Genomic DNA, 12,662 nt, shown 5'->3' with positions numbered 1-12,662 from the left:
CCGTCTTCACCCCATGGCTACTGGACTCCCGCAGTAGCCCCTCCAACCTAAAGAGACGCTCCTTTAAGCCAGGCCAGGTCTCCAGCCTTAAAGCAACCCTGCAATGGGTTTGAGTTTATCCTCAATTTGCACCTCTGAGACTAAGCTGCCGACCCAAGGCCACACCCCAAAGCGGTGCCGGCCTCTAGAGCTATCTGAATCACAAATGTGAGCCAGACACTCCCTGCCTTAAAAGTCTGCAAAGGCTCCCACAGCCTACCTGGCCCCACCCAAATTTCACCCAGAAGCCAAGATCCTTCAGGAACTGGCTGCAACCTGCCTTTCTGAACTGTCTTGTTCCCATGCCCTCTAATCCAGTACTTTTCAAACTGTACCTGCACATGAATCACCTAAGGATCTTGGGAAATGCAGGTTCTAATTCAATTAATTGGTGGGGGGTGCACCTGAGATTCTACATTTATAACAAGCATTTATAACATCACCTGGGAAGGTGACGCTGCGCTGCAGGACGGCGGACCACACTTTAAGTAGTTAGCGCCTATACTCTAACCCTTAGTTAGGGAGCAATACTCCCCGTCCTTAAAGCTGCTGTGAACTTCCAGGCCACCGTGCCTTTGCACCCGCAGTCCCCTCTGCCAGGAATGCCCTTCCCTCACACCTCTTTATGCCTTTTTAAACTTACACTCAACTTGAAAGGCCCAAATCCAATGTCACTTCCAGGAAACCCTCCTCAAGTCTCTGGAGCTTAATCAATTTCTTCTCTAGGCCTCTCTGATATTTATTATACATGCGTCTTATAATAGCACATAACTCAGGATATTCCAATTGAATGTTGAGGTGTCTGTCACCTCCAACAGGCTGTGACCACCACGAGGACACGGTGAGTCAGGAGGCATTGAACACTGTGCTCAACGAACGTTCCCGGAACGAATTAATGGCACATTTCAGTTTGTTCAGACTTCAGCTGAACCATTAAATACAGAGGGTCAGAGCCCCCTGTGCTGGGAGGCTGAGCCGCCGGCGGCTGCGGCCCTGACGAGTCCCAGCCACGCCCCGCGGCTGCCAGGCTCACCTGGAGGCGGGGGCTCGGCGGCCGTGGCATTGGGCTTCTTCTTGCAGACGTAGGGCAGCGCGATGCTGCAGTCGCGGTTCTGCCAGCCGCCCGACGACTCCGTGCGGATCACTCCGCAATTCTCCTCGCTCGGGTTGTCCGGCTGATCTGTGGGGAGGGCAGGGCGCCAGCGCCCCAGGCAAGAGAAACTCACCCCCTGGCCCGGGAGCCCTACCCCGAACCTCATGCTCCCTCGGGAGACCTGAGCCCACTCAGATGCCCAGCGCCCCGCTTCGGCCCTCCTGCTGCCTCACCTGGGCCCACGTGGCCCTGGAGCCTCTGCGCAGCAACCCGTTCCAACCCCGCCCGCCCGCCCTGGCCAGGCTGCTGGTGCGCTCGGTGCCCCGGTGCCCGCGGCTGAAGGGGTGCGTGGAGAATAAGAGATCCAGTCCCCCTCCCAGGCCCTGTGCCCCGAGGAAGGGGCATCGGTTCCTAATTCAGACAACACACGCCATGGACCAGTGGCGCCCAGTCCAGAAGGGAGTGGAAATCTGCCCCCACCCTCACTGCTCTCCCGGAGTAGGGTACCAGCGAAGGAGGAAATAGCAGACCAAGTGCCTGTGCGGTGGTCCCCTGGCCTCCCTGCGCCCCAAACCCCGCGCCTCACCACTCTCCCAGTTGAGGTACTTGAGAGGCGAGTTGTCCGACCACTGCCAGCCTCCGCTGGTGTCCAGGTCGTTAAGGCCAATCCACAGTGTGGAGCTATAGCCAGTGAGCAGCCCTGACAGCAAGATGGCGACAGTGAGGAAGGGGTCGCCCCATCCCTGGCCCTCCACCCTCTGCCCCACCACCAGCATCCTTCCCCCCACCAGCAGAAAGGGCTCAGGGCCCTCCAAAGGCGGGGCAGGTCTCAGGCGCCTGCCCCCCGCCCTGCCCCAGCCTCACCATTGATGTAGGTCTGCTCATGGATCTCCGTGATGCTCAGCAGATCTGCCCCCTGTTGCTCACAGCTGGCCCAGGCCTCCCTCCAGGACAGCGTGGACTGGAAGTTAAACTGATAGCAGCTGTCCGTCAGCTGGTCCTTGTCCCAGAAGGTCTCACAGTCGTTACCTGCCACCACGATAGTCAAATGTGGGTCCCTCCCCAGCCCTCTCCTGCAGGGCCCACAGAGGGTCCCTCCAGGACTGCAGTGACCCCACACAGGCTGCCCCGTGCTACGAGGAGAGGCCACTTCCCACTCTACCCCGCAAGTTCCCCCACCCGCACGCGCCCCCCAGGGCCAGCCTCCCGCCAGCCCCGCCCGCTCCACACTCACTCTTGATGGGACAGAAGCCCCAGCGCTCGTCCTTGCCGTAGTCCTGGGTGGTGGCGCACCACAGGTGCCCGTCCTCGCGGCCTGTGCTGGTGCAGCCGTGGAACCACTGGTTGTCATACTTGAAGGGGATGGTGCACGGCTTCCCGTGGGAGTTGCCCTGGATGGTGTAGACCTCTGCAGGAGAGGGGAGCCAAGACCTTGGCATCTGGACCCCAGAGGCTGCCTATCCCTCAGACAAAAACCCCCTATAACCCTGGGAGCCAGGGTGGGCAGGGGTCAGCAGAGAGTGGGAGAGGCAGTGGCACCAGACTGTGGCTTTAACGCTCCCTCTGGCGTCAGGTCAGCCCAGGAGCCTGGGAGAGGGCCTACCACTCATCCCATAGGGCTGGGAAGGGGGCCCCACAGTGCCCCTTAATGCCTGTCCAAAATCCAGCTGCCCCTCACGCCAAATTCTATCTTGGAACTCCCAGAAAAGGACCCTTAGGATGAAGCTGCCCACCAGGAAAGGCCTCCCTCACTGGGTGACTCTGGTTCCTGTTCACCCCTGCAAAATGGGGATCAAGACACCTGTGGAGGATTACCCTGGGGTCTCCCCTGAAGAGTGGGCCTAGGGGAAGGGGTTTCTCATTTGATTTTACGTTATACACTGTTGTACTGTCTGAGGTCTTTACAAGAGTGTATTAACTTTGTAATTTTTTAAAAAGCAAATTATATGCTTTGAAGTTCATTTTCTCAATTATTCCAAAATGCTTCCCATTGCAATGAAAGAGGTGACTGCCAGAGGTCTGCGGAGGCCAAGGTTTTGTCACCCCAGCATCTGCCCTTGTGGCTCTAGGCTCCGGACACGAGGAGCCCCAGCCCTGCCCTGCCAGCAGCCTCTCACCATAGTAGGGCCGAGCACACAGATCCTCATCGCTGCCATAGATGCGCCACTGGCCACTGCGGGTCTGGTCGCCGCGCTCAGGGGTGCCAGCCTTGGACGTGTTGCTGGAACGGCCCCCCAGGAGCAGGGACAGCTGGTCACCCAGTGTGCGACAGTGCCAGCGAAGATTCAGTGCCTCCCGGTCACACTCGTACATGCCCAGGGAGGCGGTGGTGTTGGTGCCCGGCCAGCCTGTGCCCAGGCACTGCATGGTGCCCAGGTTGAAGAGCCGGTTTCGGGAGACCCACTTCCAGCGCTGGGCAGGAAGGCTGGCATTGCAGGCTGGGGAGACTCGGACTTGCCCACCTTGGGTCTCCAGGCAGCCCTTCAGTCCATGGCTGAAGATGAGGAAGACGTTGGGTTCTGGAAGGGAAGGCAGGACACGAGGCCATCACAGGGGTCTCCTGGCCGCCCTTGACGGTCAGGCCGCCTGCAGACACTGACCATGATCCTGGTGCTGGGTTGTGAGCCTTCTCTCATATGATAAATCACTCAGTCTTCACTACTGGCCCTTTGGGTGTTGGCAAGAGGCACTGCTGTCCCCCTGCGCCCAGTCAAGGCAGAGCCTAGGCGACCAGCCTCTGTTCTAGCCTCATGCCAACTGAAGGTAGGACTCAGCCTTCCGTCCCACCCCCCCAAAGCAAACCCAACTCCAAATGGCAAGTTGGGAACTGTTTACTTTTCTGAAGATCTTATGAGGACGGTGAAGGTGTTCACATCACACACCACGCTGCAACCTTTATCCCAACCTCTGTTACATAGCGCTATCTTTCCGCCAGAGTTCTCCAGCCTGGAGTCGTTTTGTCTCACTCTCCCCTCCTGCTCCTCAGATGCAGTGGCTCCATCTTTTCCTCTCATTTAGAATCTTCCCAAACCACTCACCACACCCGCCCCCAGCAAAACCCAACCATTCACGTCCCATAACCATCTCACTCCTTAGATTTTAGACAGAGCTTAGCTCTCTGGCTTCCCCAATCCTGCATCTTCTCACCCATCACCTCACTGAGCAGACACTCTATGAAACACATTGAAATCCAACCTGTCCCCTGCACACCTACTTTACAGATGAAGAAATCAAGATTTAAATTTATAGGAGGTAGATCAATGGTTGCCTGGGGCTGGGTTGGGGTGATGGGAATGGAGAGTGACTGGGGAAAGGTACAGCGTTTCTTTGGGGGGGGGTGATGAAAATGTGCTAAAATTAGATTGTCATGATAGCTGCACAATTCTGTGAACATACTAAAACCCAATTAAAGGCACATTTTAAATGGGTGAGTTTTACAATATGTGAATTGTATCTCAAAGCTGTTATTATATCTTAAAGTGTTTGAGAGAGAGAGAGAGAGAGAGAAAGGAGAGAGAGCTTGACGTGAGCTTGAGCTGTTAAGTGACCCACTCATGGTACCAAACAGCCAGTAAGCGAACCCAGGTCTCTGTGACACCCACGTTTCACCACCTCCTTCTTGTTCCTTAGCTGCCACTTAGTACACGACACACACATGCAGCACATCTCAGTCTCCAAAGCACGTCTGCATCCACTGGCCCTTCAGGATTATTTTCATGCCTTGAAAGCATGAGTCTGACTGCTAGGGTTCAAATCTCTGCTCTGCCACTTAATGTGTGAGTTGGGCACGCTGCTTGGTTTCCTCATTGTGAGACTACTGTAAAGGTTAAATGAGATAAGACACGTAAAGTGTTTGGAACAGGGTCTAGCACACAGTAAGAGCACCATAAATGTTGATGATGATGACGATGAGGATGATTCCATATTATAGGCAAAGTATTTGACTAGGGGTAGTAGAACAATTTGACCAGAGTCACAAGGCCGAAATTTGGCCCCAGTCTTCTGAGTCCAAACCCCAGACCTTTCTGTTCCAGCATGCTGGCCTTCGCATTCCTCTATAAGTCATTCTTCATGGCCAAGGAGCATGATCTTTTAAAGATGTAAATAAGTTGTAAAAAAAATTTTTTAAATAATATTGGAGTGTTGAAGGTCATAAAGAAACCAGCAATAACTTCAATAACATAATTTTTTCATGGCATGAAAAATGCCATAAAAAATCAAAATTCAAGTGACAAAAATATGTGTAACTTACTAGAGGCAAATAGCTTATTGCCTAAAATGAAAAAAGTTTTTATAAAAAATACAATAAATTATGAGTAAAATGGCACCAAGATAGTAGAAAATGAATAAAAGATATGTATACACAGCTAAAAAAAAAAAAAAAAAAAAATATACAGCACAACCTTTTCTTAAAGGTCACATATCCAAAAAAGAAAAAAAAAAAAAAAAAAAAAAGAAATGCAATTGGTTCTTAAATATTTGAAATGACAGCCTCTCTCATAGTAAAAGAAAAGCAATATAAGTCAGATTAGTCTCTCTCCTGCCTTCAAAGGCAATTCATCATTCTGCAAATAAAATTCATACTACTTACTATGAGCCACAAGCCCCTACGTGTTCTGGTCCTGCCTAGCAGTCTGATCTCAGATCATACTACTGTCCCTTGCTCAAGTCAAGGACCTCCTTGCCCCTTCTTGAACAGGCCTCTTTCCTGCCTCAGGGCCTTTGCACTGCTCCCTCTGCCTGGCATTTCACATTTCAAAAAAAGTCACGTCTTTAGAGAGGCCCTCCCTGATCTCCCAATCTAAAGTGGTAACCACAGTTATTCTCTAGCATAATTCTCTTCACAGCATTTATTGCTATCTGGTATTTTTTCCAACATCTGGGTTATCTGTGAGTCTGGGCCTACTGACTATTTTTTCTGTTGATTATGCGTCACTTTTTCCTGCTGCCTGCATGTCTAGTAATTTTTATTACATACTGGATATAGCGGATAATGTTACAAGGAGTCTGGATTTTTTTTTTTTTGGCATATTGGACTTGTAGATGACATGTTACAGGGAGTCTGGATTTTTTTATCTTCCTAACAAGAATGTTGGGGTTTGTTGTGGCAGGCAGTTAAATTACTGGTGGATCACCTTGATCCTGTACAGGCTTTGGTTTTAGTTTTGCTAGGGTGGGGTTGTTTGGGTTTTTCTGTTTAGTCTTAAGGTGTGGCCCTTAGCCTTGGGTTTAATCATAGATGAGGCCTTCTAGAGTTTTAAAAGAAAACTTAGGCAATTACTAAGCTCCTCTAACTTGGTGGAACTTGAATTCCAAACTCTTGTTTCCTCAGCACCAGGCAGCAGCTGCAATCTCTTCCTCCCAGCTGCTGTTTCTTGCTGGGTTCCTTAAAGCTTCACTCTGCCCACGCACAGCTTAGAAGCTGCCAAGGGTTTGAGGAGAATTTGTAGGAGGACATCTCCTGCATTTCCAGGATTTTCCCTCTTGATTTTTAGCTTTTCTGGTAGCCCCACACTCTGACCAGTAAAGACGTTTGAGCTCCTCAGCCTGGGCAGTGCTCTCAGGAGGAAAAGCTGCGGAAACGAACCACTCGCTCATCTGCCTCTTCTCTTTCAAGGACTGTTTCCTCCCCAGCATCTGTCTGGTTTTGATTGCTCTCAAACCACTGTATTTTATATTTTGTCCTTAGTCGATAAGGACTCTTGGCCAGAGAATTAGACTAATACAAGCTAACCTGCCATTTCCAGAACCAGAGCTCATGATCTGACATGGTTTTATTTTCTGTCTCCCCTCTTGTTCAGAAGCTTCCAAGGGCTTTATCTTCACGCTATATTCCCCGGTACCTATAACTCTGCCTGACACACGGTAATACTTAATAAAATAACGAATGAATGAATGAATGAATTTCATGCCTAAATAACAATCACAACCAACCCGTCTAACTTTCTGCTCCTTGTCCCGGCTGCCAAATTCATTTTCCTAAAACAGAGCGCCCACATCTCCTGTCGCTGCATGTTTGAAACTCCACAGTGGGAAGGCCAATGGGGAGGGACACTCCACAGTGGGAAGGCCAATGGGGAGGGACACTGGTCACTCTATTCACCTATTCACATGGGTGACTTCCTAAAGGACCAACGAGGGTGACTGCCACAGCTAATCCTCCCCCCGCTGCCCTCACCCCAACCCTCCCTTCCGGCCTCCCTCCAGGAACCATAAACTGGCCCAGGACTTGATCCAGGCCTGTCTGAGCATTTGATTGGATCGGGCATTTGATTCTCAGAAACTCCACTCCAGCGAGGAGAGTCAGTAATAACAGAAAGTGGCCCTTGGCAGGGGGTAGGGAGAGGGCGTGAGACCGGAAAAGGGAGAAAGTAGTGCTTGCTTTTATAGGCGCTCTTGGAGATGGGGCTGGACATGCAGCTCAAAATGTCACAGGAGCCCACAGCAGCCCAGGGGGACAGTATCTCCCCTTCCTCCCTGACCAGAAAACCGACGCATGGTCTACATCAAGCCGTAACAAATGGCAAATGCAGGGTCTGAAGGAGGCCCATGGGGTCGGGAGACGCTACCTTCTCACCTCTCGGCAGATGAGGAAACTGAGGCCCAGAGGGGAAGACAGCAGGATGCCCAATCGCAGTACCTTTCAAGGCCTCCATTTCCTCCTCTGTCACATGGATCACTGCTGCAAGTCCCCTCCTCACTCTGCTGTCCTAGGTTCTGGGTTCAAATCCAGATATCTACCTGGAGCACCTGCTATGTGCACAGTACGTCCCAGGCAACGCGGGGAACACGGAAGCACCATCCTAGTGCTTCCTAGAACACACAGCACCACCCTAGTTAGAGAACAGTGGGTTTGGACGCAGCAGGACATGAGGGCAAAGGAGCCCTTCAAGTCCAGGTGTCTGGGGGTGGCGGAGAGAGCTGAGTCTTCCTAGTCTGAAGTCACTGAGGATCCGCAGGAAGCAGAAGGTGAGGAATGCGGGTCACAGAAGTGCCTCGGCAGTGGTGCTGGCAGCAAATGAGAAAAGGATAAGGAATTTGGGAGCTGCGGGGAGGCTGAGGGCAATTCTCAGCAGTGGAATCCAGGGGCTTTGCTAAGCAGGGGGCTGGGGGGCTTTAGGGAGAGCATTTTCCACTCAGAGTCGAGGGGTGGGAGGAAGGAAGCTGTTTCTCCAGGGGCCAATGGAAGCAGAGATGAAGCCCAGCCTTGGCCGAGCTGGAAACGCTCAGGCGAGAGGGAAGGGAACCAGGCATTCTGAGAACTGCCTCTGTGTACTTTGCATCCACGGTCGGCCTCTGCGGGCACACAGGAAGCGGCAGAAGGAGCTCAAAGCGCGGAGGCCTGATGCCCCCCACCTCCCAAGAAGGTCCCCTCCAGCCTCACCCAGCCCCCTAGGCTCGCTCCACTCACTTGGGGAGCCTCAGGTGGCAGTGCAGGGAGTGGGAGTGGCCCTCACTAGGACCTCGGTAGGGTCCTCAGCAAGGACAAAGATGACCCCTTGTATCTGGATGGCAACCACACCGACACCACAACACCAGGCACCCAGTTGTGGGCCATGATGCACTTGTTCAGGGAGTGAATGAATGAATGAGGCCAGGGAGGGAACTGTGCATCGAACACCAACTGCACGTCATTCATTCATTTGTTCAACAAATATTCCCTGAGATTCTCACAGGTGCCAGGCAGGGTGCCAGACACAGAGGGTGTAAGGATGAGCCACCCAGATACAACCCAGCCCCTGTCACCATACGGGCTGGCGGGAGCCGGGCTCTGCGTGGAACATACGGAGATGATAACGGAATCCCTGACCTCGTGGAGCTGCCCGTAGTCTCTGGTCTTTGTTTTTGTCTACCTAGCAAACTCCCCACCCTCTTCCCCTTATTATTTATAAAGTATTTTCCTGCATCTCTAGCTATGTGAGTGGGCACGAGGCTCACTACTGGCCAATAATCATGCCCATCCCCCTGGCTACAGTGATTGGCACTTAAACCATCCCCCTGGCTACAGTGATTGGCACTTAACTCAAACCATCCCCCTGGCTACAGTGATTGGCACTTAAACAGGGCAGATCAGAGTCCTCTCCTGGAGCCCTGACGTCTCCTCTCTGTTCACGTGGCTAAACTGGGGCTGCCAATGGCCACGTTTCCTACCATGAGGAAAAGATCTTTCTGTTGTAAGCAAGGAAGAAGATACTATGGAAAGAGATGCAGAGCTGAGAGATGGAAGGAGAGGAAGTGAGTCCTTGTGGTGCAGAATGTCCAGCCCCAGCCCCTGGGTTCCTGCGGCTCTTCCTCCGCACTGTGCATCACTCAGGATCATTTGCAGCCACATCCCTTTCTTTTTTTTTGCTGAGCTGGTTTGCGTCACGCTTTTGTCCTCGTAACCAAAGAATCCTGATAAACACACAACCCTAGGTCCATGCTCCTTACTCCCCTGGAGGCATTGTTTCAGAGTCCCCTCTGACCGTCAGACCAATGATGAGCTTCTTGGGCCGGTGGCTGCCTCTGGGCACGTCAGAAGAGGTGCTTGGAGGCTGGACCCACTGCATCCTCTCCATCGGTCTCCGGCTGCTCCCCCAGAGACTTTCTCATTCATGACAATGACAAGCATTTACAAAACACTGAACTAGATACTATAGGGAAATTAAGGATATGGCTTCTGCCCTCAAGATGTTTACAGTGAAGCTGGAGATGTAGAACTCACAAAGCAATCCATGAAAAAGTTACAAGCAACACATCAACAAGTGTGCAAAACAGATCTAATTTATACCACATGGTTGGGGGTAAATGGATAGAAATGGATTTCCCAGGTAACTGAAGGAATCTTTCTGGTGTGGAATCCATACTTCCTTGCTTCTCAGATAACCAGGGCATCACCCTGGAAATTTATTCCTGTGCTCAGAGGTAACTGGGTTTTAAAGATATCTGCCCTACACTGAGTAACCCCACCTCCTCCCTCCGGGTTGAGGGTCACTGTGGCCTCCTTTCCTTTCCCATCTGCTGTAAGGTACAGACAATGTGCTGGTCCTGAGGCTGAGTGCAGAGGCTCACAACTGTCTGTTTCTCAGCAGCAAACCTCTCAGCTGTCCCTGCAGCTTCCCGGACTCAGCCCAGCAGCAGAGGCAGCCAGAGGTCTGACCTCCGATGAGACGGCTGTTCCCCATCACAAGCTGAAGACATCTCGCTGAAGGAAGCGGAGGGGAAGTTCACTCTAGCACAGTGCCTGGCACACAGCAGGCTCTCCACAAATATCTACTGAACGAGGGACCTGTCAAACAAAACCCGGAAAGGCGCAAGCAGAGACAAGGACACGGAGGGTATTCCAAGTTCGGGGAATGGCAGAATCAAAGACTGGGGACCCAGCGAACAGCCTGGCTCAGCTCCTAGAGAGCTGGGGACCAGGGACCAGCTGGAGAGCCCGGGGGAGCTGACCATATTTGGTCCCAGAGGGCGGAGCAGGGTGGCCTCCAGCCGCTGAGTCTCTCCCCCCACCACCCGCCCCCCACCCTGGCCGTCTCCCCCTTTGGCACCCCTCCCCAGGCCACGCAGAGGCCAGGGGTCATCCCAGGGAGAGCCACGGCCGCCCGCAGGGCTGCCAGCCAAAAGGAGCAGCTGTTTTCAGTGAGCCACTTGGCCCTGAGGCCAGGCCTGGAAATGTCCGAGTCAGCAGAAGCTGCCAGCTCCGCCCTGCAGAGGGGCCAACCCTGGGGACCAGGCATCCCACCCTGCGCCACCCTCTACTAGAGGCTGTGTCCATGTCCCTGCACGCACACTGGACCTGGGGGGTGGGGGTGGGCAGGGCTTTCCTTCCATGGAGGGCAGGGGAGTCACATGCCTTTGAGGCCCAATACTCTGCCCAGCTGTGCAGCATCCCCACCAAAATCCTGAGCTAGTGTGGGCTTCCCCCTCTACCGTCCACCCTCCAGGCTTTTCCTACTCTCCGGCCTCCTCCCCAGCAGCCCTTCCACTCCAGCCAGGCCAAACTGCTGGCCCCCCCATCGCTTACAGAGCATGTGACAAAACCGAACACACACAGCCCCAAGGAGGCTCCGCGGCTGTCACACGCCGCACGCTTGTGTGCAGTGTCTCTCTCAATCTCTCCAGCAGCGGTGGACCTCCTCTAGGGACTCTCTTCTCCCCCCTTAAAATGTCTGTGTTGCACGATGTGATAGGCTGTGTTCTAAGATGTTACAGCAAACTCTGGCAGAGAACGGGTTAAGAGATGGGCTTGTCACCTAATACATGCAAGAGGATGGTGTGAAGGGGGGATGCGAATTCCGGTAAATTCGGAAAGGCAGCTTTCACCCTCCCACGGCTCTGCCTGGGTCCCCCAGGTGGTGCCAGCTGAGGGGAGCTGGCCCCTGGGGCTCTCGGAGACGCAAATCCTCACCCGCCCTGACCTTCCCCCCGTGGCGATTTAAGAGCGTTTGATCTCATGCCCTGCTGTCTTTTGTCTTCTCAGACTAAAGCATCACGATATTTTCGGCCTGTCCTTTCCCAGGCCCCATCTTGTACGAAGGCTAGGAAGGGCGGGGGATGCCGAGCCCCATATCGCCTCTAACCTCTGGGGGGACCCGGCACCCCTCTGCTCACGGGCAGCTCCCGCAGCCTCGCTCCCCTGCCGGGTCCCCACGTCTCTTCCTCTGCTGGAACATCCCAGGGGCGGGCCCACCTTGACCCCATCCTCCCTCACGCCCGCCTCCAGGACCCGAGGTGCTGGGCCCAGCCCGTCCTCGGAGTTCCGGGTCTTCGCGGCCGCTGCGCCCCCCACCTAGGCCGTGCGCCCTCCTTCCGCGATGCGCCCCCATGTCCGCGGCGCGGCCCGGGGCCTTTGGGCGCAGACCCCTCCCCCAGCCCCGCCGCGGCCACGAGGTCCGCCAGGCTCCCCAGCCCAGCTCTGCGAACCCCAGGTCGGCGGCCTCCGGCGCCGTCTGCTAGCCCGCAGCCAAAATAAACAGCCCAAAGCCACTTCCTTCCCTGGGGGGCAACTTTCACAAGAACGGCCGGCTCCGGTCGTGGCAGGAAGTGGCCTTCTGGGCCAGGACAATCCAACCTCATTGACCAGCCAGCGAAGGGCACGATCCAGGACCCGTGGCTGGGGCCGGGCCCAGCTCCGCATTCGCCCCTGGAAGGGAGCGCGCGTGGGGGGGGGCGGGGCGTAGCCGTCCCGGCGCAGAAATCACGCGCCCGCCGCCCGCTCCGGCCTCCGCGGAGCCACACTTGTTTCACTTATCCGTGGGAGTCGTCAGCAGATTATTTCATAAAAGCACGGATAGGAGAGCCCCAGCCCCAGCGCTGCATTAGATGCTTCATACCTCTGATTTAGGATGAGTAAATGAATGAGTGAAAGGATTTATAATAAAGGAGACACCGGGACAAACTGAGAGAGAGCAACTTTAAAAAAATTTAGTTTGGGGAATTCCCTGGCGGCCCAGTGGTTAGGCCTCCTCGCTTTCACTGCGGGGGGGTGGGGGGGAGGGTTGGTTCAACTGGCCAAACAAAAAAAATTTAGCTTTTCCAACGTGGCTGC

At 54.1% G+C, this 12,662-nt stretch overlaps 1 protein-coding gene across 1 annotated transcript in view; it reads right to left on the bottom strand.

Moving 5' to 3' along the window:
* Positions 1 to 12,662, bottom strand: part of MRC2 (mannose receptor C-type 2) — a 53,077-nt gene that overhangs the window by 17,577 nt on the left and 22,838 nt on the right. The window contains exons 3-7 of the mRNA XM_007456749.1: positions 3,250 to 3,651; positions 2,367 to 2,540; positions 1,997 to 2,161; positions 1,719 to 1,832; positions 1,073 to 1,219 (exon numbers count right to left, since the gene is read on the bottom strand). Coding sequence (XP_007456811.1) covers positions 1,073 to 1,219; positions 1,719 to 1,832; positions 1,997 to 2,161; positions 2,367 to 2,540; positions 3,250 to 3,651 — 1,002 coding nt within the window. The remainder of the gene's footprint in view (positions 1 to 1,072; positions 1,220 to 1,718; positions 1,833 to 1,996; positions 2,162 to 2,366; positions 2,541 to 3,249; positions 3,652 to 12,662) is intronic.

The sequence above is a fragment of the Lipotes vexillifer genome, unplaced genomic scaffold (genome assembly GCF_000442215.2).
Source record: "Lipotes vexillifer unplaced genomic scaffold, Lipotes_vexillifer_v1.1 scaffold299, whole genome shotgun sequence".
Lineage (NCBI taxonomy): Eukaryota > Metazoa > Chordata > Mammalia > Artiodactyla > Lipotidae > Lipotes > Lipotes vexillifer.
Note: the sequence above shows the minus strand (reverse complement) of the source record. Positions and strands in the feature narration are given on the sequence as shown.